General features: G+C 58.6%; 1 protein-coding gene across 1 annotated transcript in view; it reads left to right on the top strand.

The window, feature by feature from the left end:
* SYT7 (synaptotagmin 7) overlaps positions 1-26,480 on the top strand; it is a 79,031-nt gene that overhangs the window by 2,666 nt on the left and 49,885 nt on the right. Inside the window, exons 2-4 of the mRNA XM_065882454.1 lie at positions 13,193-13,580; positions 17,817-17,887; positions 18,113-19,300. Of these exons, the coding sequence (XP_065738526.1) occupies positions 13,193-13,580; positions 17,817-17,887; positions 18,113-19,300 (1,647 nt within the window). The remainder of the gene's footprint in view (positions 1-13,192; positions 13,581-17,816; positions 17,888-18,112; positions 19,301-26,480) is intronic.

Below are 26,480 nucleotides of genomic sequence, written 5' to 3'. Positions count from 1 at the left end.
GCAGCTCTGGGGTGTGAACCACGACTTGTGTGACTCTGGAGCCCCCTCACCGAGCCATAGAGCCACACGTGGCCCAGTGCAGGCTCTGGGAGCAGGGGCTCCCCTTCTCAAGTGGGAACTCAGTGAGGCTGTCCATTAGACTTCACACCCGCCTGGCACTTGAGGGGACGCACAGCAACTGTTCGGAATAGGAGGGAATCCTCAGCAAACTGCTTAAGGCAGAACTGCTCTGACCGAAGCAAAGATAGGCTCCCGTCGGAAAGTGGAATATGTCCTTCTCTCCCTGCCTCTCCTTTTCAGAGAGTAAAACTGAAGTTGAGAGAAGGGAGGGACCGACCGGAGTCACCCATCATATTGGAGGCAGAGTCAATACTAGACCCAGGTGGTGGGACTTCCCCAGCGGAGCGAGAAGGAGACTCAGGGCTCTCTCGCCTCCCAGAGGGTGATGGCCTCGCTCCCCGCTCCCCGGCCCCTTTCTTGGGCTGAGCCAGAGAAGAGGGCTGGAGACCCAGCCTGTGCCCCGTTCTCTGAGCACCTCCACTAACGGGCCTAAAGGGCTCCGTGGGTGTATCAGGCTTCCCGGGCTCCCACCAGCCAACGCCCTGGGTGGTACCCTGTCCAGCGATAGCCCATGTGTGTGTGTAGTTCAGGGCCACTTCATTCCCCACTGTTGACACACCCGTCTCCCTTATTCCATCAGCAAACACTGGGCCTAGAGAGACAGTCTAATTGGCTGGCAGTGTCCTACTCCCAGCTCCCCTCCTTGTCTAAACACACAGCCCTGTTTGTCCTGTCTGCCCAGCCACCAGGACCTCACTGTCGCCCAGATCCCTGCTCTATCAGCGACTCAACCCCCTGTTGCTCCCACAGAGTCCCTGCCAGAGCAGGAGAGGCCCATGGAACACTCTTAGGACAACCCCTAAGCGCCTACCCAAGCAACACCTCCTCCACTTTGACAGATGAAACAACCCAAGAGGGAAGGGAGTGGCTCAAGGTCACAGTGCAGGAGGACAGGGCCAGCTTCTAACCACTCTCTGTCATTTGAGCTCCGTCTCTGCGTCTTTGCAAGTGCTGGTCCTTTTGCCAGGAAAGCCCTTCCTCGGTGTGGCCTCAGCCCACCAAATGAATGACAGCCTCACTGGCATCTCCACGTCACCCCCGCACGCTACCTCCGTTACAGCCAGTAATGCCTACTACCTTCTAGATCACCCTGCAAGTTCCCGAAGGCCAAGACCTGGGTGATTCATCTCCAGGCCCCCATTCCCAGCCGAGGGCGCCCAGAGTGAGGCCCTGATAAAGGACTGGCATTGGAGAATCGGCGGGCTTGAGTCAGAACAGGTTCTCAGACCTGGTCCAACCTGGCCCATCCTTGGCCCCTCTAGTCCCCGTGCCAGCTCTCCTGGCCACGGCTATTCCAGGAGTCCTTTTGCGCACTGCTCCCTGGTTCCAGGATCCCAGCGGGCTTTTCAGACCACGTCTGCCTCACTTCCCCAAGCCTGGGCCCAGCCTGGGCAGAGGCTTCTATGGGCTGTTGTGGGTGAGTCATGGGCAGACTGTAAACAACTCTACAGAGCACTGGCTGTACCACCAAGGCCCTGGCACTCATCCTAGCCTTGCCGGGGGGATCTAAAAGAAGCCATGGCTGGCACCCACGCACCCACTATGGAAAGGAGAGGGTGGAATAGAAACAGGGGAAGCTTCCAGATTTGCATATCAACCTGTGCACAGTGGTCTGCAAAGCAGCCCCACCCAGGAGGGGATTAAACAGAACCTGGGCGGTGGGAGGGGGCAGTTAATCAGGAAGGGACATACCTGCTGGGAAGTTAAATTTTTTGAGCACCTACTATGTGACAGGTATAGCTGCAGCACTGGGAATGTTGCAGTGAACGAAACAAGGCCCCATGCTTTGGGGAACAGGAAAAGCAGAGCAGGGTAAGGGAGGGTGTGGGGTGGTCGCCTTACTCATCATTTGAAAGATATTGTAGAAAAACGAAATCTTGGGGAGCATTTTCCAGTCCCTTGACAGATGTGGAAACTGAGGCCCAGGAAGGCTAGGGATTTGCCGGATATTGCCCAGGAAGACAGGCCAGAGGCAGACCCTGAGACCCTGTGTGTGGGCTCAGAGGTGAGGTTGACCCCGATGTGGTCCATGCAGGGCCTCATCTCTATGGTCCTGGGGGGTGGGGGCTGGAAGAGCCCAGGACCCCTCTCCTCCGCCCCTTGTGGGAGGGGCCCCAGGGCACTCAGCAGCAGCAGAGGCTCCTGGGTGAAACCAGGCTCTTGAAGTCACTCCGCGGTGTGTTCCCACCAGCCTCCTCCATCTGCCCATCTGTAAACGGCAGCTCTGACTCTGTGCTCCTGAAGGGCTTCCCCAGGACAGAGAAAGATGCTTCTTCACTCCCCGGGGAGCAGCCAGCTAAGGCTGCCAGGACGGTCTGGCGTCTGAAAACTCTCCTACTTCCACTGCAGCCCGGGCCCGGAGCTCCAGGAACGCTGAGTGACTCCATTTCCCCAGCTTCAACAGTCTTGGCTGCTGTAGGGTCAGACCGCGAGCATTGACATTTCAGAGGCTCGCGCTCTGCTAAGTGAACATTAGACACAGCTTACTTAGCTGCTGAAATCTGTGGCTGCCTCCTACATGCTGTTTGATAAGCTTTTATTGTCACCTCCCTCTGGTGCTGCATCCCCGGGACCTGGGGCAGCTTGTTTGCCCAGAGCCAGGAGGTCGGGGGGCAGGGCGGTGGATGGTGCAGAGCCCTGGCTGGGAGCCACTGCCCAGCTGTGTTACCTTGAGCACGAGGCTTGCCCTTTCTGGTCTGGAAATGGCTTTCCATAATGTGACCCGGCTTCTCTGTCCAGCAGCCTTTTCACCGGTCCACTCCTGGGTGCGGTCCCAAGCTTGGGACAAAGCCACCTACTCTTGGGTCACTAAGCCACCTCCCCACTCTCAGCCATAACCCCTGACCCAAACTATTTGTCATTCCGGGACCCTTGCATCTCTTCCAGGCAGAGCCTCCTAGGATCCCTTCTCCAATGCTGCCCTTCCCTTTTCTGAGCCCCCAGCATGCCCTGTCCAGGCTCACTCTAGAGAGTGTCCTGGACCACTGTGCATGTGGGTGCTCCATGGGGCTGGGGTTGGGTCTTATCAACACCTGGACACCTTGCACAGGCCTGGGACATGGTTGATCTCTACAGATGTTCATTCAGTCATTCAGTTATTCAACAGAGAGCTCTTGGGGCAAACTGTGGATCCTGCTCCATGCTGGGTAATGGGATATGGATATTAGAGGCTAATAAGGCACAGCCTTACGCTTAGTCCGCTGAGGAGAAACACAACTACATAGCAGGTGATTAGAGCTCTAGTGGAGAAGAGCCCAGGGAGAAGCGGGAGCACATATCAGGGCTACTTGATCCTAGGAAAACCAGGGAAGGCTCCCTGGAGGAGGCAACATCTAAACTATGACTCAAAGGATCAGTAGGAGTTAGCCAGGTGGAGGGAAGGGTTCCAGGAAGAGGGAACATCCCAGACAGAGTCTGGAGTGTAAAGGAGGCATGGTTTATTCTGGAAACTCTCAGTAGTCGGGCTAGCCCCCCGATTATCTGGCTCTTTCCCACTCCTCTAATAAAGAAAGGGAGATCATTCTCTCCCATTGGATGAGTTTCCCAAACTCCTATCCCTGCCTGAACAGACGGAGGACTCCCAAGAGGCTGACCATTTGCCACATGCCCCCGATCTGCCAGTCACTTCTCCGCTCTGAGCCTCAGTTGCCGCCTCATCTGTTAAATGGCGGGGCGTGGGGGGTGTGGAGGCGGGCCCTCAGGCCCACATAGTTAATACTCTGAGAGGCCCAAAGGAGAAGAGAGCAGGCTCAGTCCTTTCCCTGCCTGGCCAGCAAGTGCAGCCTGGGTCGGGGCCTGGGTCCACAGCGGTGGGATGCTGGGAGATCGTGCCCACCAGTCTGAGGCCAGGCTGTGGACCCCTGTCTCAGGAGTCTCTCTTTCTGGGCCCTCCTCCCTCCCAGCCCCTTTGGATGGGGATAAAAAAAAAGAAACGAGGTTTCCCTGGTGGCGCAGTGGTTGAGAGTCCGCCTGCCGATGCAGGGGACACGGGTTCGTGCCCCGGTCCGGGAAGATCCCACATGCCGCGGAGCGGCTGGGCCCGTGAGCCATGGCCACTGAGCCTGCGCGTCCGGAGCCTGTGCTCCGCAACGGGAGAGGCCACGACAGTGAGAGGCTCGCTTACCGCAAAAAAAAAAAAAAAAAGAAAAAGAAAAAGAAACGAAAGAAATGGTCCTCCCACCACCTGGCAGGCATGCCCACGATGAGAAATGCCTCTCTGCTGAGCCCTCGCTACCACTCAACCCTACCTGTCCTGATCTTCTGGCTGCCTGCCCCCTGCCTGACTGCGGGAGGGGTGGAAAAGGCATCCCTCACGGTGGGCTGGGGACTCGGAGCCTAGGTGTCAGGGCAAGGAGGACAGAGGTGGGAGAGGGGAGCCCTAGGACCAGCTTGACAACGGTCATTCTTCCCTTCCTGGTTTATAGGGAGAGTGTGGGGAGGGAGTGGAGTCCACGACCAGCAGACACACTGAGCCTGGCTCAATTCCCAGAAAGCCTGGGCCCCCATGAAGGGCTTAACAAGTTTATGGAATCAGACTGGTAGAGTCAGGGGGGACATCAGAAATGGTCTCATCCAATAAATGGGAAACCTGAGGCCCAGAGAGAGGCCAGGCCTTCTCCAAGGCAACACAGCAAGTTAAAGGAGGCAGATACAGGACTAGAACTTGGGGCTTCTGAGTCCTGTCCCAGGGCTGGGACCAGCGGCGGGGAAGGAAAGCAGGGTCACCTTGAGGACTGTGACAAAGCCAGGCCAAGCTGCTGCAGGGTCAGGATCCAAGCCTGACCATGGCTTCAATGCCTCCCCTATGCTGAAAAGGTTTGTCCATAGGTGGGCTGGGTTCCTGTCCCACCAACTGCGTTGCAATAGGAGGGAGATAAGGAGTTCGTGCTTAGATCTTCCGAGAAGCCAAACTTCCAGACCTTTTGACATTCCAGAATTACAGAAATGCTGGAAGGAACCTTCTGGATCACCTATGGATGAGGAAGCTGAGGCCCAGGGAGGGGAAAACTGTCCCAAAGCCCAGACCCCAATGAGTGGCCAATGCATGTCTTCTGACTTCTAGTCCAGCCTCTCCCGGTATATCAGTGGTTAAGAGGCCAGGCTGTGGGTGGAGTGTGACAGACCTGGGCTCGAATGCCTGCTCTGCCACTCACTGGCTATGGGACCTCCCTTCACTCCCTAGTCTCTCTGAGCCTCAGTTTCTCCATCTGTAAACTGGGGATAGCAGTACTGACCACATAGGGTGCTCTAAGGATTTAATGCAATGACACGAGCCACACAAGGGTAGACCTGGCCTCATTCGCCACTGTGTTCTCAGCACCCAGAACGATACCTGACCCACAGCAGGCCCTCGGTAAAAGGGAACACTTACCATCACTGGGTGCCATGCTACTTCTGGCTGACATCTTCAACTCCCAAGTCCCCTGAAGGAAAGTGGAGGAGTCTGGCTGCTGCAGAGGGAAGCAGCCAGCATCCTAGAAAGAATGGCAGTGCATCCTTAGGCAAGTCCCATGCCTTTTCTGTTTGGTTTCTCCCCACGGTACAGGGTGGGCATTGCTAAGTGATGACTGAAGTCCTCCAGGTCCAGGAACTGTTCCTGCACCTTGTGCCATGGCCTTGCCGAAGGGCACTGACCCTCACCCTCTGGGGTACCTGGAGGGGGCGCCGAGGGGCAGGGCTGGACACGAGGGATGGGAATGAGGCAGTAGCCCGTCTGCGAGGCTCCTGGGAGCCTGGGCTCTATTAGGCTGCCTGCTTGCAGGACACATGAGTGATCAGGACAGCCAGGCATCAGCCCGGCCTGAGAGCCAAGCTGATGGTGGATGCTGGCTGGTTCATTACAGGGGTGAGGGGCAGGGCCAGGGCCTTGCTGAGCACCTCATAGGCTCCCACTCCCACGTCAGTCTTACCACCACCTGGCACTCAGCAGCTCCCTTCCCTCCAGGCATTGGGGAACGTAAGGAACATTGGGGATCTCATAACAGACTACAGAGCCCACTCTGGAGATTAGCACTCGCTCCGTGCAGGCCCCCGTGAGGGTGTCTACTTCCAGATTACAGGGGGTTGGGAGGATGAGTGAAATTCCAGGAGCAAGAGGCCCCAGCTGGGCATGGCGGAGCAGGTCCCCGTGCCAGGGCAGTGAACCCCCGCCTAGAGATGCCAGCTCCCATCCCAAGGTCTTTCCCTAGTGTGTTACCCCCATGAATCCTCCTATCCCCTCCCTCCATACACACACACACACACACACACACACACACACCACGCCCTTAGCAGAACGCCCTGCATCACAGCCTCAGAGGAGGGGCTAGCCAGTGGGCTATTTTCTAGGGGTCCCAAAGGCCCACATCTGGAAGTCTGCAAGTCTAGAAAACTCTGGGCTCTGGAGAGAGAAAGCAATGTTCTGTCCTGACCCCTTGGAGGAAATGGCCTCCAGGGGCCAGGGAGGAAAAACAGGAAGGGCCAGGCTGGGCAGGAAGTCCTGGGGGTGGTGCCAGGCCAGAGGAAGAGGCACCAGGAAGTGGCCAGTGTGGCCCTGGCTGAGGGCTGAGTTAGGGACTGTCATGGGCTGTGCTGGCGGGGGGCTCTGTCCCCAGTTGGCCACCGCCCACCTGAGAGCTGCGTCAGGGCCCCCAGCTCACATGGTGGGAGCTGGCCACAGGATGGGGGGTGGAGTCCTCTGTCAGCAGGGGGACACAGACCTGACAGCTGCCCTCTTCTCCCCACTTCTTGGCAGGCAGGGGGCCAGAGCAAACTCCCCTCCCATCAGTCACGCCTTCACTCTTCATCCACTGAGCCCTCCTGTGTGCCAATCAACAACTCTTACTATTGCCCCTAATTCACAGATGAGAAAACTGAGGCATGGGGACAAGAAAACACTTGTCCAAGTTTACACAGCAAGTGAGTCATGGAAGAGAATTCAAACGCTGGCTGCCTGATTGCACAGCCCTTGCTGGAAACGGGAATGCTTAGGAAGAGACCCTCTCCTGGCGGAAACAGGGCAGTAAACTCCTAAAATTCAGTGGAGCTGGGGAGCCCTAGGAGCCGGGAGGTTGGCAGCTGACCTGGGCCTGCGGCAGGAAGGCTCTCTGCCCAAGATCCCTTCACAACTACCACCCCCTGCTCGAGGGGGACTATTTCTCACGATCTCCTCTCCTCACACCCACCCCTGCCTCCCCCACCCTCACTCTCAGCTGTGACCTTGTTTCCCACTCCCCGAAGACAATCCAGCCTCTCAGAAGTGCTTCCAGATCCACAGGGGTACATCCGCCCCCACCAGCATCTGTACCCGCTCGCCCGGCCTCCCTCGTCCTGGGAGACACGGCTACCCACGCTCCCACCGCCGCTGCCACTCGGAGCCCAGCCTCTGCTCCGCTCAAGGACATCACTCCAGCAAGTCTCCCCAGCCTGCAAGCTCGCTGCTCTCGCTTGCTCCCGCATCATCGGTTTTGCCCTCTCCACCAGATCTTTCCGGTCGGTCGGTGAACAAACTCGCTGTTCTTCCTCCCATCTTTTTTTTTTTTTTGTCATTTATTTATTTTTTTAACATCTTTATTGGAGTATAATTGCTTTACAATGGTGTGTTAGTTTCTGCTTTATAACAAAGTGAATCAGCTATACATATACATATGTCCCCATATCTCCTCCCTCTTGTGTCTCCCTCCCTCCCACCCTCCCTATCCCACCCCTCTAGGTGGTCACAAAGCACCGAGCTGATCTCCCTGTGCCATGCGCTGCTTCCCACCAGCTATCTATTTTACGTTTGGTAGTGTATATATGTCCACGCCACTCTCTCACTTTGTCCCAGCTTACCCCATCTTAAACAAACCTGTCTTGATACCACTTCCCCGCCGCCAGCTACCACCATTCCCCTGCTCCCCTCTGCAGGGGAACCCCTCAGAGTTGTCCTTATCCACTATCATCCATGTCTCTCTTCCTGTTTCTCTCAGAGCCACCCAATCTGGCCTTCCCGCACCCCACTGCATCGGAACCTGTCCAGATCGCCAGTGGCCAGATCCCCATGGCAAAATCCAGGGGTCAGTTCAGTGTGTCTGCACTGGCGCTCCTCGCAGCACCGGACGGTTGGGCACCACTCCCCCTGCTGTTGTGCTCCCCTGTTTTTTTCCAGCTTCTCTGGACCGTTCTTCCTTGGTCTCCTCTGCTGGTTCTTTCTCTTCTCCCAGACCTTGGTACCCAAAGCCCAGCCTCCAGTCCTGGTCTCTCTCAGTACTCACTCCCCTGGGCCATCCTACCCATCTCACTGCTTCACACCAACCACCTCTATGCCGATGACTCCCAAACCCATTCCTCCAGCCTGGACCTCAAATGCCCAACTGTCTCTTGGACAACCCCCCGCCCCCCACCGGCAGAGACAGCTTGAATGCATCAGGTGCCAATCCTATTCTCACTCATGCAACTTGCTTTAACACACACATTCTGCATGGGGGCGCCATCTCCCCTAAGAGTGCGAAAATTGCTATTGGGGGGGTGGGGGACAAAAACTCTTAGCTATTGCAATGGGGAACTATTTCTCACGATCTCCTCTCCTCACACTTAGCTATGGCAATGGTTTGTGACTCTCCAAAGGGCCAAAGTACATAAACGTATATACCCCACAGCTGTGGAATTAAAATTTCATAGGGAGGGGGTGATAGACGAAAAAAGTCTAAAAAGGCTCCTTGGGGGTGGGTGATAATTTTTAAAAAGGCTGAGAAGCAGTGTTGCTCTAACACAGATTTCTCATTCCAGTGGATGGCAAGCTTCCTTCCATCGCTCAGGCCAAAACCTTGGAAGTGATGTTGCCTGTTCCCTTTTTGTCACAACCCACATCCAATCCATCAGGAAATCCGGTTGCTTCTGCCTTCAAAATAGATCCAGAATCCAACCACTTCCCTCCCTGCTACCCCCACAGAATCTACCCTGGTCTGAGCTGCCTCATTTCTCGCCTGGATTATTTCTCGTCTCCCTGCCGCTCCTCCCTTGACACACAGCCAGAGCGATCCTTTTACAGTGTAAGTCAGCTCACGTCCCTCCTCACCTAACACTGCAGAAGCTTCCCATCTCCCAAAGTTCTCACAATGGTCCTTCCTCCCCACTCCCCGTTCCTCTCCTGAGCCCTCTGCTATTCCTCTCTCCCTCACTCACTTTGCTCCAGCCCCACAAGCCTCCTAGCAAAGCCTCCAGGCACAGTCCCACCTCAGGGCCTTTGCACTAGCTGTACCCGATCCCTGGTACACTGTTACCCAGACAGCCACAACCCTCACCTCTCACCAGCCTTTGCTCTGATGCAACCTTGTCAACAAGGCCTGCCCCGACCACCCTGTCTCAATGTTGCAATCCGTCCCCGGCGTTCCAGATCACCCTTAGTTCTCCAGACCCTTCATTTTCCCACAGCACACGTCACCTTATAGCATCCCATGACATTCACTTGCTCTACTGATTGCTGATTGCCCGTCTCCCCCTGCTAGACGCCAGCTCCCCAGGGGGCTCTCTGTTTGGTCACTGCTGTCCACTAGTATGAGATGAGGGCTGGCACACAGTAGGAGTGCCTGATACCCCCTGGACACCCACCCCAGGAGGGTTTCGGACTTTTCCCCCACCGGGCTCCATCACATCTCCCACCTTTGCACTTGTTCGCTTTCTCTGAAATGTACCCTCCCCTACACCCATACACACACACACACACACACACACACACACACACACACACACACACCGAGACACTATCCGTTACTCAGAACCCTCTCAAAGAGCACTTTATCTCTTGTTAGGTCAGGAAGGGCCCTGCCTGTCAGGCAGGGAGTGAGCTTTTCCCCAAGAGCAATGGGAATTCATGGAAGGGATTTGAGCTTCATGGTCACATATGGGCTTTGATGCCCATAGATGGTGGGTGGGAGAGGAACCAGCTGGAGGCAGAGGAGGGGACCCAGGGAGGAAGCTGGTGAGAGGCGAGAGGACCCGCTGGCAGTGGAGGAGGGACAGGGGGGAGGCCAAGGAGGACTGGAGAGGTAGCCAGGAGCAGGGAAAGACCAGGCCTTGCCACCAATTCGGGGTGATAGGAACACAGCCGAGGTGTCTGATCTACAGGGCTGGATGGGGTGACGAGCTGGCCAAGCACAGGGAATGGGCAGGGATCACACTTCACAGGGGGAAGGAGGTTCATAGAACAAGCTTCTCTCTCCCCCAGCTCCAGCCTCCATGCCGTTTCACTGGGGCATCTTGTACCCCAACACTTCTGGCCATCAAGGGGGCAGCCCATGGGGATTTGGAGAGGGATGGGGTTTCCCCAGAGGAATCCAGACCTTGGACCTGGGATGGCAGGAAGGGCCCCACAAAGGGGGCTTTTTCAGAACACAGGCCTGAAGCCTGTGCCCCTAAATTTACAGGAGAATGTCCGGCCAGAAAGTCCACACTTACCTCACTTTCTGCCTGGCCTTGTTTGAGCAGAAAGACAAATAGGACAGGCAGTGGCCTTTGTGACATCACAGGGACCCTTGAGCTCTCAGCCCAGGGTGTAGAGGATGGCAGAGGACAGAGGGCATCTCCTCGTCAGACACAGCTGTCCGACAGAGCATCTCCTTGGAGGAGCCAGATATTCAAAACCACCTCATCTCACATCCTCACGTTGCAGATGGGGAAACTGAGGCCCAGAGGGAGAAGCGAGTTGTTGTAGGGTACATCTGGTTTTCCCAGGGGGAAACTGAGGCTTCCTGGAGAGAAGGACTTACTGCTCTGATGGGGATAGACTAATAATATCGACATATATATAACTCATTTCTTCCCGAGAGTTCAGAGTGGGGCATATCTGTGATCTCATTTGTCCGCAAGACATCCCACTGGGACGGGTCGCAGGGCCACTCCGTGCAGATGTTGCGAAAATGCTCCGTCATCGCCCTCCCCTCCATAGCCTTCCTTTTCTTCTTCAGCCTCTATTATTTCCTTTCTTCTCCGATCCAATTTAATTCAGCAAAGATTTAAGAGGCCCCCCACTTGGTGCAAGGACTGGGCATTTGAGGAGCTTCTGGATTTCCCCAGGGCCAAAGTCATTGCTCTGTTTTCTGCGGTCTCAGAGCACTTTGTTCAAACCTGCATCTGTGCACATGTCATCGTCTTTCTATAGATCAACAGTCCTGGAGGGCGGGCTTGGTCTTATTCAAGCTTGCTTTCTCCCATAGTGTCTAGGCCAGGGCCTGGCATTCGGGAGCCTGGAGGCATTCTTGCCCAGGGCATGCTTGCCCGAAGCATCTCTCCATTAGTGTACTTGTCCCACTGAATGCCAGTTATCCAGGGGATGAGCCCAGATAGGGGTTGTGAATATGCAGAACCTAGCATACAGTAGCATAATGTCAGCTGAACGGATCAATTAAAAAGTGAAAGAAGGAAGATGAAGATGGATAGGAATGGGCTATCCTTGCCGCATCTGTTCCATGGGTGGGGAAGGTGGGTAGACAGCAGGACTGGAGAGGTGTACAAACACTAATAAAGTAGACAATTCCAGCAGAGTAGAGATGAAGAAGTACCGTGGGCCTACAGAGGAGGAGAATCACCTGGAAGAATCAGGGATGGCTCCCTGGAGGAAGTGGAATTTGAGATGGGCCTTGAAGGGTGGAAACACAGGGCAGAAACTCAGGAACAGTTTTTAGCTGAAGGCAGGGCACTGGGCAAGACAAGGACGGCAAGGTCCTCAGACAGGGGCTACTCTGTGTCAGGCAAAGTTGCTCGTATCTGACTCCGCAGGCAGTGGGGAGCCATTGAAGTCCTCGGGGTCAGAGGTCAGCATGATCAGATGACCAGAAAATCAGTGAGGAGGACCCTGGACTGGAATGGAGGAGGCAGTCAACGGGTCAGGAGCCACTGCTGAGGAGGTGGGTGAGGGGATGAGTGTCTGACTTAGGCAGGCAGCCCCCAAGTTTGCAATGAGGGTGCGAGAGTCTCCACAGAGAAAGGGTCTGAAGGATCTGGAAGCCCATTAGATGTGAGGGCAGGGCAGGTGAGGCTCTGGGGAACTGATCTGGAGTTTGGGAGAGTGATGGGGCCTTAACAGGCATGGTGTGATCCCAGGGAGGGGCTGCTTCCCGAGGAGGTAATGAGTTCACTCCACCTGGGTGGAGATCCTTCGTTAGGAAGGCAGATGCCAGCTTGGGAGGGAGGTCAGGGCCCCAGAGACAGAGCTGGGAGTCGGGCTGAAGCAAAAGCCGAGGCCCTGGGAGTCGATGAGCTCATGCAGGAGAGAGTGTGGAGGGAGAAAGAAAATGGGGCTGAGAACAGAGCCTTGGAGGACTCTCAGAGTTGTGGGAGGACAGCAGCAGGAAGAGAAGGGAGCCAGGAGGAAACGGAGCCGCCAGAGAGATGGGGGTGGTTCCCCCATCGTCTCCCTCTTTTCCAGGGCCGCCCCACCTCTGCTGCCCCCTCACCTCTCAAGAGGGGCCGGAGGGACCCTGGTGCCTGCCCAGCCTCCGGAAGGCTCCAAGGTGAAAGGCAGTGAAGCCAGCGATTGGAGTACTTGGGCTCTAGAACTGGTCGGAGCCAGGGAGGTGGGGGAGGGGGGAATGCCCCCTCCCTCACCCTTCCTGGCTGTGTGACCTCAGATGTGCGCCACACCCCCTCTGTTCCTCAGCCTCTTCGCCTTCCCGAGGGGATCACAATAGGACTTCTTCATCGGGCTGCCGTGACTATTAAGTGGGATAATGCATGTTATGCACTTGGCACTTGGGCCTGGCAGGCCCTCAGAGCTCAATAAATGGTGCTGCTGCTATTATGATTATTACAGGGCCGGGATTGGATTCTGGCGCTCGGTCTGGCCGGGCCAAGGAGCCCAGCAGCCCCCGGAGCCTTTAGCGAGGAAGGGAGCCTGGCAACGTTAACTCTCCCAGCTCCCGGAGTGCTGAGGCCCCTTCTGTTACCCTCCCAAGCGCAGAGCCAGGCATCGTGGAACTGGGGCAGTCACAGCTCTCTGGGCGCGGATAACCCTTTCACCTGCTGAGAAAGGGGCCCGCACGCCCACTGCAGTCTTCAACTCCAGATGGGGCGCGGGGTTGGGGGCCTCAGACCCCGGGCGGGCATATCGTGTCCCCAGCTCGGTGCACCCGTGTCTCCGGCGCCTCCTCCTTCGGGGCGGACGCCTCCTCTCCCGTACGCGGTAATCCACCAGCTCACGCGGGCTCCGCGGCGCCCCCTCCGCGCACGCGCATCCCCGCCTCGGCCCCCGCCCGGCCCGAGACTCAGCTCCGGGCGCTCCGGGTGGGTCCGTCCAAGTTGACGAGAAGGACAGCCGCGCTGGGGGCGCCCGTCGCGGGGGCTGATGGCCCCGATCCTGATGCCTCGTCCCCCGCCCCCCACGGATTCCGCAGCCGGGGCCCACCCCAAGCGCGCCTTCTGCGCAGCCCTGCAGGAACCGGAGCGCTGAGGGGCGAGTGGCGCCGGCTGTGCTGGGGGCTTGCAGAGCGGGCGAAGGTCTTGAGTCGGTGGGTGCCGGCTCTTGTCCCCTCACGCACCGAGACCTGTACCTGAGACTTTTCAAAGCCTCATTTTCCCCTTCTCAGCTTCAGGCTAAGGGATCTTTTACTGGACCCTGGAAACAGGTTAATCGATCCCTTGGGCCGCGTGCCCGTCTATGCAGCCTCAGTAGGGAGGGGAGAAGAGGCGTGTTCCGCCGGAGTCTGGGGGATACTTACTCCGACCCCAGCCTTATCTGGACCGGGTGGGGGCTCCCTGGGAGGGGCGGGGGTTGACTGAACTGGCCCCTCTACCAGCGGGGCTCGGGTCTGGGGTCCCACCACTGCAGGCAGAGCCGTCTAACGCTGGGTAGCCCCCATTAACTAGGCCACTGCTGGGGGTGGGCGGTGGCGGCTGGAGCTGACGGGCTTGGGTCTCTGGGGGAGGTGGCCCCAAGGGCCAGGGCTTTGAACAAACCACAGAAGGTTTCTGCAATATCAAAGGAGCTCTTAGTCATTAATCTATGGTGGGGAGGGGGGCCGTTGGTGCAAGAGCCTCTCCTTGGTTCCCATCAGCGGAGGATCAAAAAGCATTTGGTCAAAAAACCTTTAAATACCTTGAAAGGCAGGTGAAGCCTGTTCAGTAGGCTCCAGGAGGTACTGAAATATTAGTCTGAGCTGCCGGCAAGCTGGCTCCAGCCACGGCGGCGAGTGCTGGGGGAGGGGGCGCTGAGGCAGGAGGGAGAAATGGTGGGGATAGACCAGCAGCCCTGCCCCACCATGACCCAGGAATCACTGTGGGGAGGGTGAGTAGGGCAGAGAACTGGGCTCAGACTCTCAGAGCTGGAAGAGACCTTGTAAATCTCTGGGTCAGGGTTTTTTGTTTGTTCGTTTGGGGTTTTTTTTTTTTTTTTTTTTCCAAGTTGCGCTGCATGTGGGATCTTAGTTCCCAGACGTGGGACCCAATCCGTGCCCCCTGCAGTGGGAGCACAGAGTCTTAACCACTGGACTGCCAGGGAAGTTCTGGGTCTGGGATTTTTATCTGGAACCTGTAGGACTCTCTCTCACCCAATTATGGACAGAATGTTGTGTCTGTATTTGAATACGTGTTTTTCTAGGGAACAGAGGTCCCTGGGGTTCATTAGATTCCCAGAGGAGTCCAAGGCTAAACTAAGACTAAAAATCAACATCCTTGTTGCACAGACTGGTAAACTGAGGCTTGGAAGGATGGAATCACTTACCTCAGGTCGCTCAGCTTGTAATCGGCAAGCCAAGGTGATTCCACAATGCACCCTGATAAGGGCATCTCACTAGCCCCCGTATCTCTGTCTGTCTCAGGGGCCCAGAGTTGCCTGAAACTAAGGTAGGGGTGTCTCAAAGCAGAGGCCTAAGGCCAAGATTCTGACTGAGGGCGGGGCTGTGACCAGCAGGGACTGGCAGGGAGAAAAGGCAATGGCTTTCATCTTTTGGGGTGATGGGGGTTTGAGTTGCTGAGCCAGGCCCTCGGGGGTGTCAGGGTGACCATGGAGAGAGAGAGAGACTCAGAGCCAGAATCTGGAAGGGGAGGAGGTTACAAGGAGAAAGGATGTGGATGGGGTTGGGAGTGGGGAAGGTGTTTCTGGCAAGAGAATGTTTCAGGCCCTACGACATGACCCGAGGATGTGGAATGGGGACCCAGGGCTATGAGAGGTCAGTTTGGAGCAGGGTCTTTGGTCCCTGGAGGCACCCCCCAGGGAACTAAGAAAAACACCTAGCCCTTGCCTTGCCATCTCCCCAGTGTATTCTCACAGACCTACATGGTGCAACTATTAGCCCTATTTTATGGATGAGAAAAGTGAGGCCCAAAGGTGTCAAGTAACTGGCCGAGGCCGAACAGCTAGGTAGTGGCAGAGGCAGGACCAGAATTTAAGTCTAGGGTTCTTCCCTGGATGCTGTGGGCCAGACCCTGCCTCTTTAGTATCAGGCCTCCAAAGCAGGACCCAGCAGAAGTGTGGGCCCCGGGTAGACCTCTGAGATTCGCGGGTTACTGGGTCTCCACTGTGAGGAGGTGGGCAGAGAGAGGGCTGCAGCTGCCTTCTAGGGGTTTGCCATCGCGTCCTTTCTGGGGAGATAACGTCGGCTAATGTGCTTTTACCTTGTCCAGACTCTTGTCCTCTGTCGATGAGGAAGGGGAAGCCTGGGGCGGGGGTAGCTGCGGGGTTGGGGGCAGGGTGGCAGGACAGGTTGCTCCTGGTCTGGCCCATCCGCAGGCTCTGCTGTTGCCCTGCGCGGCTGCCTACTGGCCCATCTCTGAGCCTGCCCCTCCTACATCAAGAGGATGCTGAGCCCGAGTCTCTTGCTACATGCACGGTGGCGAGGAGAGAGGTGTGTTTGTTGTCACATGAGCTGCGCGATCAGCTTCCTCAGCGTTTTATTCATAATTCAGCCCATGGCCAAGGAAGCGGGGTAGGGGGGACAGGAGCTGTGGGGAGATAGCAGCACTGGAGACCGTGGCAGATGGAGGTCAGAGGGGAACCCAGGAGCCCTGCCTCCTGCCGTGACCTAGCAACAGAGCCAGGTGGCCTCAGGGGCCCTGTTTAGGAGAGTGTAGGCCTGGCATCTGCTTCTGTGGGACAGAACGTCCCTCCCTGCTTCGCAGCCCTCCCGAAGCGGACCCGGGACACCTGGACCCTGAAGACAGCACCAGATCAGAAGCGGGCCTGAGGGGTCCACAGCAAGCACTGTGACAGTCCTTGGAGAAACAGGTGCTGCCAGCACTTCCTGCCACGGCGTGGAACCCAGGACACAGGGGCCAGCAGCGTCAGAGAATGAGAGTGGGATGGGAAGGGGAGAGGCCAAATCCCCAGGCCCTCATCTGGGAGGGACCGGGCAGAACAGGGGTGATTCACATGCTCTGATCTCCTTTCTCAGAGGGACCTGCTCACTCCCCCAGGCTTCATTTCCTGCTGTGCCCAGCCCTTTGTGAGTGCTCAGAAAACAGGAACTCACAGTTGGCTTGACTGTCAGTGATGCTCCAGCAGGAGAGAATAGCCTTCAAATTCAAGAGAATGGTTCAAGGTTAGACATCTAGAAGAACTTCCCTGACAGGCGAAACATGGGAATGGGGAGTGTCCCTGTTAAGGATAAAGTAATGACAGTAAATGGCATTCAAAATCGATCAAGAATAAGTTCTGTGCTCCAAGTACAGAACTTGGTGGGGGGGAGGGATGAACTAGCTGCTCTTCACTAGGGCAGGGAGAGAGGCAGCTGGGGGTGCAAGCAAGAGCAAGGCAAGCCTGGGGACCCTGGAGTCCCAGCCTTTTGGCTTGGCTTTCTGGGGTTCGCCAAAAAGGGGTGTGTGGATAGTGCCTGAATTCTCGGCTACATGTGGATGAGACTGGCTGCAGGGCGTGTGAAACATAATGGCCCTTGACCAGGGGATGAGGAGCTGAGATTTCTGGCCACTGAGGAATTATGGGCTAGAACCTACAGTTGACTTTTTTCCTTCCCTATTTAATTAGAACATTCAATCCAAGGAAATCTGTCCTCCACCGGAACAGTCTTCATGGAGGTTTGCTTGGGGGAATTTCCTTGTCTGTTTCTCAACCAGAAAAGCTGTGGGTGGAGGTGAATGTGTGTGTGTGTGTGTGTGTATGTGTGTGTGTGTGTGTAAGAGGCTCCATGTGAGTTCAAGGCGATGGTTTGTGTGTGTCAGTGTGTTGAGGGAGACTTGAGATGGAGGCTTGCCCCTGTGGATGCTGTGGGAAGGTGGAGGTGTGGCTGGGTGTGAGCTGAGCAGTATAGAGTCTGCTTCTCGAGGGGACAGTAGGAATCCTTGACTCTGGAAAGCCTGGTTCACCTGTGAACTGCATTCTCAGTGGAGGGGAGGGGAGGATGCTGTGGCAGGCCCAGGGCTTTTGCCCCCCTGCTTATTCCCTTCAGTTCAGGGTAGGGGCATGCCCTGTATTGTGTGAGGCTTCAGTGTCCATATCTCGTTGTGTAGGAGGTTTATTCGTGTGTGTGTGTGTGTGTGTGTGTGTGTGTGTGTGTGTGTGAGGAGGAGGTGTACCTGAAACCACCAATGGTTCAGTTCCAGGCTTTTAAAAGCCCTGGGATATGGGCCCCTTCTCCTCCCTGCCCCAGAATCAAACAGTTCCAATTCTGTAGAGAAAGGAGAATTAAGGTTCACCTGATTTGGACTGTGCTGAGCTGACAGAGGGACAGAGAGGGCCAAGTGAGCCCCAGGGTTGGAAGGGGAAGGAGGCCTTTCTTTCTTACCCCCTGAAGTTCTGAGGTCAAGGAAAAGGAGGGGGGCACTGGAGGAGTGGAGCGCGAGAAGCAGGGGCAGAGGCTGAAAGGTCTGTTTTCTTCTATTGTGCGGCTGGGTTAAGTGGGGAGGGTCACTAGGCCTAGTCCCTCATAGAGGGTGGAGCTCCTAGACTCCAGCTGTGCGCAAGCTCTGGGGATGGCCAGGGTGGTGGACCCAGGCTCAGCGCTGGCAAAATTCCACTCCTGGTTTTTACACACGCCAGCTCCCCTTCCCGGGACGCCGCGCTGTCGAGTCCGGAGCTGACGCCCTGCAGCCGCCACCGAGAGGAAAACCCGGAGTGGATCTCCACGCCTTTTGGAACGGAGTCAAAGGGCACCTCGGAGGAGGTGGCCGGCTCCGCCGCCCTGCGGGGTTCGAAGCCGCTGCCATCAGGGGCGCACCGGCGTGGTGGGTCGATCAGTGCGGCGGGACCCGCAGGCCCAAAGAGCCCAGCCGGCGGGCTCCGTGCCCTCCCTGCGGGGGCTGCGGGCGGGGCGTGGGGCGGCGGTGGTGCCCTCGGGGCGGCGGCGGGCGCGGGCTGCAGTGCGGCGCGCGGCCAGCAGCGGGCAGCAGGCGGTGGCTGAGGCGCTCGACAGCGGGCGGGCGGCGCCGGCGGTGCCCAGGGCGCGCTCACACACGAGCTCACACACACATACACACGGCCTCGTACACACTCACACACGCTCCGGCGCGCACACGCGGCGCGCAGGCCAGAGGGAGGAGGCTCGGCGCGACTCGGCGGCGGCTGCAGCGTGCTCGGCGGGCGGGCGGGAGGGCTGGCGGGCGGCCCCCGCTACCCGGCTCGGCGGCTCGGTGCAGCCCGCGCGGCCCCCGCCCTCGGACCCGCCCCCGGGGGTCGCCCGGCCCCATGCCCTGCAGCGGCGGCGGAGCAGCGCGCGGCCACGGGCGGCTCTGAAGAGCCCGGAGGGAGCCGGCGACGAGGGGACCATGTACCGGGACCCGGAGGCGGCCAGCCCAGGTAAGCGCGGCCCCGCGCGGGCTGGGGCGCCCCGAACCGGCGGGCAGGACGGCGGCAGCGCCGGGAGCCGTCTCGGAGCCCCAGCCCGGGGCTACTGTCCGCCGGAGCCGCACGGACTCCCCCCACCCAGGGTCATCCCACACCGGGGGCGCGGGCTTGAGCGGCAGCAGCTCGGACCCCGGCCCCCCGCAGTTCGGGCACTGCCAAGCTTGATGCCGGGCGCCGGCTTTGCAGTGTCCCCACAAGGACCTCCCCCCCCCCCAGCAGCCCAAGGACAACGTGTGTGGCGGAGCGAGGAGCCGCTGCCCCCGCAGTGCCCTCAGAGGCACCCCCGGGTCCCCAGCCCCAGTGCCTCCCGGGTGCCAGTGCTAGGGGACCCCAGAACAAGGATCCCGGGGCAGCTTTCAGCCAAGGTTGTGGGCACCGGGAAGCAGAGTGACATCGGCGGTGCCAACTGTGAATTGAGAGGGTGCCAGGGGGCAAGTGGGAATCTGGTGCAGCAGCAAGGGAGGGGGGCTTCTAGGGGGTGGTGAGCCACAGGAGCGTTGAGGAGGGAGGTAGGGGTACCTGAAGGGAAAGAGAGCACAGATTGGTGAGAATAGGGGTACCAGGGGAATGTTCTCCTGGGCTTGGGGAGGGGGGAAGCAAAGAACCCCAAACTCACTCCAGTCCTGTCAGGGTTGGCAGGGGGAGGGGCCGTGCTCCTTTGCATTTCTCCTGAGCCCAAGCCGGGGAGTGGCCTGGGAGCCCACGTCTGGCTGGTATCCTGGAAGCCAAGCCAAGGAATCTTTCCACCTTCCTCGGGAAATTGCTCTGCCATTTCCTCCTTGGCTCCGGACGCCTCCTCACACAGCGCCCACCTGTAGGCAGGTCCTCTGCAGCTCCTGCCCAGTCTCAGGCTCAGCTCCCACCTGGGGTGCCCCACCCCTGACCCAGCACCCGCAGTCTGCCAGTACTGGCAGCAGGGTCTCCGCTTCTGGGTTTCTGTCTGATGCTGAAAGCACGACACCTCAGCCTGAGGACTTGCTCCCGGACGAAGAGCCTCTAGGCTTACTCCTGCTAACCTCTGGGGGTTGGTTGGGCGTCCTGGGGGAAGGGATAGCTCTAAGGCCCTCCACAGAAGGGGCCTAGGGCCCCAAGGCTTTTGAGGGCAGTCCAGTGGGCGCCGGCTTTGTCCACTCTTGCCCCAGCCCCACATCTGCTCTTTCCCTCTAGGGGCAGCCTCAGCCTGTCCCTGCCTCCATTCTTACCCTCATCAAGGCATGGCAGCCCAAGCCCACTGAGGAGGACCTCCTGGGTGCCAGGCATTGCACTCATTCAGCGCTTGCGTATATGGGTGAAAGAGACTCAGTCTCCCTCTCTGGAACCTCATGCCCATCTATGAATGTCCTCTAGGTAATGGCAGAAGGGACATTGCCTTTGGAGACCCCTCCCTTCATCTCTCTGGACCCAGGTCACCTACCCTGGCATCTTTCCCCAAGAGACTGCCAGCTTCCAGCACTTGGACCAAAGACAGAGGTGTTCTCTTGCTTGGATCACCCTCTCAGAATTAGTTCAGAGACCAGCTCCAGGGTATGAAGATGGAAGGGGGGATGCAGTGAGGACACTCCCCTCCCCTGCCCTGCCAGGCTGGCAGCCTCCCCTTTCCTGTTGTTAGGCCAGTGACCTGGGGCCCTGCCCTCGTCCCCTCTCCCTCCCTCTGTTTTCCTCCCACGCCTGGGCACCATGACATCGCCACTCCTCCAAGCACCTCTGCCCTCTCCATGGAGGCCAACTTGATGTGCTTGGCATCTTCTGGGCAAAGGGCCTGGAACCCAGTGCTGCCCCTGGTGTGCTGGCGGCCCCCAGACTTTTCCCTCTCCCCCTTGAATGGGCCTTGCTGTCTGGGCTGGAGACCTGTCTTGCCCGCTCTGGTTGCAGGACCCACTACTCCTGTGGCAGGGGCAATTCTGACCGGGAAACAGACCAGCCTTACGTTTACTTCTCTCTGATGTGGACAGTGGGCTGGATGGGGTCAGACATAGGCTGGAGAGGGCAGAATTTGCTTTTAATCCTAGTCCCCTGGGGATCTCAGAGGGGCCGGGGGGTTGGGGGCCTCAATCTGGCCTCTGTGCCCCCTGGCATCCCTGCCCACCTCCTATAATCCCTACAGCTCCAAGCCAGACTTCCCACCACCACCCCTCCACCCCAGCTCACCCCAGGCTCCCCAGACCCTGCTCCCCCAGGCAGGGTATGTGTCCCCCAAGGCAGGCACCAGGTGGGAGTAAGATATGCAAATTAATTCCTGTGTGATTCAGGCCCATCCATCTGGTCCCCCAAAGGCCAGTACCATTTACATCCTCATCCCCTCATCCCACTGCCTGGAACACCTGTGGCCCAATCCTTTAAACAAAATCTTAATCTCCTGTCCTCTTGCCCCAGGATGGTTCCAGAAGGTCCCTGTGTACCCCCTCCTTCAACCCATGCGCTCTGCAAGTCCCCACAGGGCTCAGTCTGCTGCTAAGACCCTTATCCTGACAGGGGACAGGAGCAGTTCCCTCCCCTTGTGGGCCCCTAGCCTCCAGGCAATTCTCTTCCTGATCTTTTGTGGCTGAAGCAAGGGACTGTGGGGAAAAGCCACAGCCCAGTGAAGAACGAAGACCAGCCCCCCCCCCTTCGCTTCTGCTCCAAACTCTGCCTCGCCTCCCCCCAGCCATGCCTGCAATCTCCCCTCTGTCCCCTCCAATAGACATGCGGCCCTCTCCCGGCCCTCAGCCTCCATCCTCTGTCCATCCCAAAGCTGGCCTGGCCAGGCCTCCCTGTGTCCCTGTCCCCCGGCAGGGCAGGACCTCGGTAGGCCCGCAGGGGTCAGTGTTGCAGTGGGCAGGCAGGACGGCAGCAGGGAGAGACGGAGGGAGAGGTGACCTTGCGGGTGAGCAAGGCCAGAGAGGCAAAGTCTGGGCTGGTGCAGCGGCTCTGGGAGAGGGTTCAGGTCCTGAGGACTGCCGGCCCTGCCCCCAGCCCTCTATGAACTTGTCCTTGGGGATAGCAGTGCTTGAAGTCTTCTCTGTCTGTCCCACCTGTTAGTGGGCTCTGCCCCCTACAGCAACTCTTCCAGGCAGGTCATTCCTAGGGAGTGTGGGGGACCCTCTGCATGGGCCAGGGGGCCTTAGCACATAGGGTCTTCTCTCTCAAGGCAGAAGGATCCACACGACTGTCCAGGCTAACCCTCCACCGACTGGGCACAGGTTAGGGACAGAGGGGCTGTTGCGTGGCGTGTGGCGCAGGAATCGGGGCTGAAAGGACAGATCGGCGGTGTACGCTGTGAGGGCCGTCAAGTTTAGGGACAGGGGCTGGGGTGTGGGACTGTCCAAGGAGACCTGACTGGCCATTTCACTGACAAACCCTGCCCCCACCCCCCGCTCCCCCATCTACACGGGCCCAGACCTCCCTGGCCTGCCTCCTGGGCTTGGCTCGCAGGCTGGGACTGAAGATCAAGTGACCTCCCAGCGGGCCATGGCTGTGAGGGGGACTCGGGACAGAATAGGTCCAAATGCAGGGCTGGACGTATGACTTCTGCTGGGTTTGGGTCAGGGTAGCCAGTGCCCCCAAGCTGTAGCATTTCCAGGGAGACAGGACTGCCCCCTGCCCCTCGGCCTCCGATCATGGTGTTCAGTGGCCTTGTGGGGACAGCTTGACCGATAGGCTGGGTGCTCAGGACTGGGGGATGGTGGAGAGGGAGAGAGCCTCAAAGCGCCTCCTGGTTGGAGAAGAGGGGCTAGAGCAGGCTGGACTGGGGTGGGAACCACAGGCCAGCAGGTGACAGGTGAGGGACAGCTGGAAGGCAGAGGAACAGGTGGGTGTCAGGCGAACAAAGACAGGCCCCGGACAGCTGGGCCCTGCCCCTGGCTGACCCCAAGCTCAGGCCCAAGGGGCACTGCAGGTAACATCGAGTGACAGTGGAGGACTGTCCCCTTCTTACCCCCTCCAGCCCTGCCTGAGGGACAGGCAGAGGAGGAGTGTGTGGGCCCCCCCCTTCCCACTCCTCCTTTCCCCACCCGCACTCCCCGCCCACCCACCCCCATTCTCTCAGGGGCTTTGAATCTTTATTGAATCTGATGGACCGTTCTCAATAACTGCTTCCCGCAGGGGAGTGAGGCTGGGAACAGCAGGGAGAGGAGTGGTAAGGGGGGCCTCGTGGTGGTGGGGGGGGGGCTCGGGGTCGGGGGGGCATGCGGGAGGCAGAGTCCTGAGCAGAGGACTCTTGGCTGGACAGGCTCCTCGGAGGCACGGAGGCATCTCAGGTAGGCGTGGGCAGCCCTGCGTGGAGCCGGCGCCCTGTCCCCTGGGCAGTGCTGGGCAGGTGGCTCATGCCGCCAGTAAGATCAGCGCTCTCTGTTGGGGCTGTCACTGGTCTGGCCAGGTGCCAGAGCCAGCCTCTGCCAGGCCAGCCCGGGTGCCCACCTGCCTTGCCAGGGGACCCCAGCCAGTGGTGCCAGGTAGACCTTGCCGGTTCCACGGACATGGATGTCCCTGACCTTCCGGGCAGCAGGGGCAGGCTTGCTGGGCCCTGTCCAACTTGTGTCTGGAGGGCAGGACTTCAGTCTCACCCAGCAGAATTCCACAGGGGTTGGAATGGAGTTGGCAGGCAGCACGGGACCTGTGGAAGGGGCTGGATGGCGCCCAGAGCCTGTGCCTGGGACTCTGGGCCCAGTTGGTCGGAAAGTGGGCTGGCACGTCGGGCCTGCCCTGGGGGGCTCTGCAGCTTCTGCCTGGAGGAGCCCCTTGGAAGAGGTGTGTCTGGGCTGGGAGCCGACTGCTATGGTGAGCTGGGACATCTGGGGAGCTGACATGTCCGAGGGATTGAGTGTGTGGGGCTGCAGCACCCAGGAAGCAGGGGGGCGGGGCCTGTGCACAGAAGCGCCGCGCTGCGTGTGTACCTGTGTGTGCGCGCAGGTGGCAGCTGGACGGCCGTACTCGCCGTGCTCGTCTGAGCTCCGTGCCCGCTGTAAACAGCAGCTAATGAGTGGATTTGTAGCGAGGTGCGTCGAGGTGCCCAGGGAGCTGTGACGGAAAGCGTTGGGGGAGGGCAGCTCCCCTGGCCCTGTACCCAGCCAGGCGGGGCCTGTGCCCTCCAGGGGCCCTGCCTGCCCCCTGCCACACCCTCCCACCTGCCAGCTTGGCCACCTCTGAGGGCTCCATCTGCTGGGAGCAGGGCCTCACCTGGCTGTGTGGCGTGCACGGGCATGGATGGGGGGTGGTGGCGGGGGTGGAGCTTTGGCCTGTACAGATACAGGCATGTCCACAATAGCGTGTGGGTCTGTCCGTGTGTGTGTGTGTGTGTGTGTGTGTGTGTGTGTGTGTAACTGGGCATGCATGTGTCTGATTCAGTGTGTGTGTGTGTGTGTGTGTGTGTGTGTGTGTGCACCCCTTCCCAGAGCCCTAAGAGAACTGCCCACCCAACCCCAATCTTGGTAGTGGCCCTCCTTCTTCGATGCCCTTCCTGGAGTGCAGGAAGTTGGAGTTCTCCAGCTGGCTCGGGGAGAAAAGGGGTGACTTTCTGCCCATCGGAGGAGGCAGGCGGGAGAGGTCTGAGTCCCAGCTGGGAGTTGCTGGTTGCATCAGAGAAAGGGGAGAGCTTTGGGCCTAGAGAACCCCAAAACCCCAGCCCTGTGGTTCTAGAGCCCTCAGGAAGCCCCCAAAATGAGAGAGGTGGGGGTGCCAAGGGGTCCGTCCTAGCAGGTCCGTCTCACAGTGCTAGCTGGCGAAGCGAGCACCTTGCTTCCAGCCAGGCGGGGTGGTGGGTGTGGGAGGCCCCGAGGGGTGGCTGCTTGAGGCCCTCCACGAGGGGAGCAGAGGACAGAGCTGTGTGGCTAATATGTCCAGTTAAATTACTTCAAACCCTGCCGTGGCAGATGCTCCCGGCGGGGCCCTGGGTACAGATTGGATCCGTCTCGTTACCACGGGGCGGTGTCAGTGGGGCAGATCAACCAGTGGCACGGCAGGCCCTCTCCTGCTCTGCCCAACCTCGGCCTGCCGTGAACCCCTCGCGCACTCGCTCACTCCAGCCTCCCTCAGTTTCCTCAGGTCCACCGGGTCCAGATATCGGGGCTCCCTGTACAAATCCTTGCCATCCCAACCCCAGTCCCTGGCAGTCCAAGGGTCCCTCTGAGCCCTCACTTTCTTTCTCCAGGAAAACGGGAGTCCCCTGCTTTATAGGGGGTTCAGCCTAAGGAAGCCCCTCTTAGGTCACCCAGCACACCCTGTTCCCTCCCCTGATAATAACGATAGGACAACAATAGCAAGTCCTTATTTGTGGAGCACGCAGTATGTGCTGTGCTTTACTTCCGCGAAGCAGGGGACGGCTTGCTTAAGCTAGGTCTCTGGGGTCAAAGAGCCTCTGGCAGAGACATTTGCGGCTGTGTCCCTGAAGCAAGTTACTCACCACCCTGGCCTCAGTTTCCTCCTCTGTTAAATGGGTATGATGATGGTTCTTACCTCCCATGGGATTGGAGGATGAGATAAGGCAGAAAACATCTTTAGCAGAAAGCCCTGCACATAGTAAACACTCAGTCAACGGCAGCTGTTATCAGCATCGCCCTGCACAGAGCGATTGATGTGTGGGACGAGGGTTCCGGAAGCTCCGAGGAGGATAGGCCTGCCTCAGCCCTGGTGGAGGAGGCCTGGGGAGGGCTTCACCGAGGCAGAGTCTGTCAGTTGCCATCAAAACAGCAAAGGTGTGTGGCGCGTTCTATAGGTGCCACGACGTACGTTAGCTCGTCCATCCTCAGACCACCCAGGGACGGGGGCACTTGCGGGTAGAAGTTGATTTGGAATTCCAGCCACACCACCAGACCCAGGAGCATGAGCGTTGGGTCCGGGGCTTTGGGTGTTGGAGGAAGAATAAGAGCTTGCCATGTGAGCAGGCAGGGAGGAGGCATTCTGCGTGGTGGGGACAGCACATGCAATGGCCCGGAGGTGTGACGGGTCTTGGCCAGTGGAGGCAGCAATGAGTGTCTGAGCGTGGGGGGCTGGAAGGGAGTCCTTTGGGGGGCAATAGCAGGAGTTGAGGGTTGGGAAGGGTGGGCTGGGCCAGATTATGAAGGGCCTGGCATTCTGAAATAGGAAAACTGGGCTTTATTTCTTTTTTTTAATTAGGGCAATGGTGGGCCGTGGATGGCTTTCAAGCATATGTCTATAAAGAACTTTAACTCGGTGGCGGTGTGGAGGGTGGGAGCCTGGAGACAGGCCCATATCTGGAGCTGGAGGCCCAGCCATTAACATATCTGTTCCCACCTCTGCCCAGACCCTCCTCAGTCCCTCACCTGCACAGGGCTGTGTCCCAAGCACCCATACCAGGTGGTCTGGGACCCTGGCCTTCAAAAGCTTGTGGTGGGTAATGGGCAGTCAAGGGGACAGCCTGGCGCAGGTGGGCACAGATTTCCCCTCCCCACCGGGGGCTTACCTAGGGGGCTGCGGTATCAGAGGAAGCCTCCCAGAGAGAAATGTAGAGCCAAGGTGGACAGGCCCAAGGCCCAGCGAACGCGGTTAAGGTTCCAGAGAATCGCTCTGCACCCGCTGCCCCCACCGTGGGCATCAGGGTCCAGCCCTGGAGGAGCCGCACAGCTCAAGTTCCAGCTGCCAGGCCTGAGCTCCAGAGCCCCGCCAGAGCCAACCTGTCTCC

Source organism: Phocoena phocoena, chromosome 8 (genome assembly GCF_963924675.1).
Source record: "Phocoena phocoena chromosome 8, mPhoPho1.1, whole genome shotgun sequence".
NCBI lineage: Eukaryota > Metazoa > Chordata > Mammalia > Artiodactyla > Phocoenidae > Phocoena > Phocoena phocoena.
The sequence above is the reverse complement of the archived record's forward strand: the minus strand, read 5'-3'. Positions and strand labels throughout refer to the sequence as shown.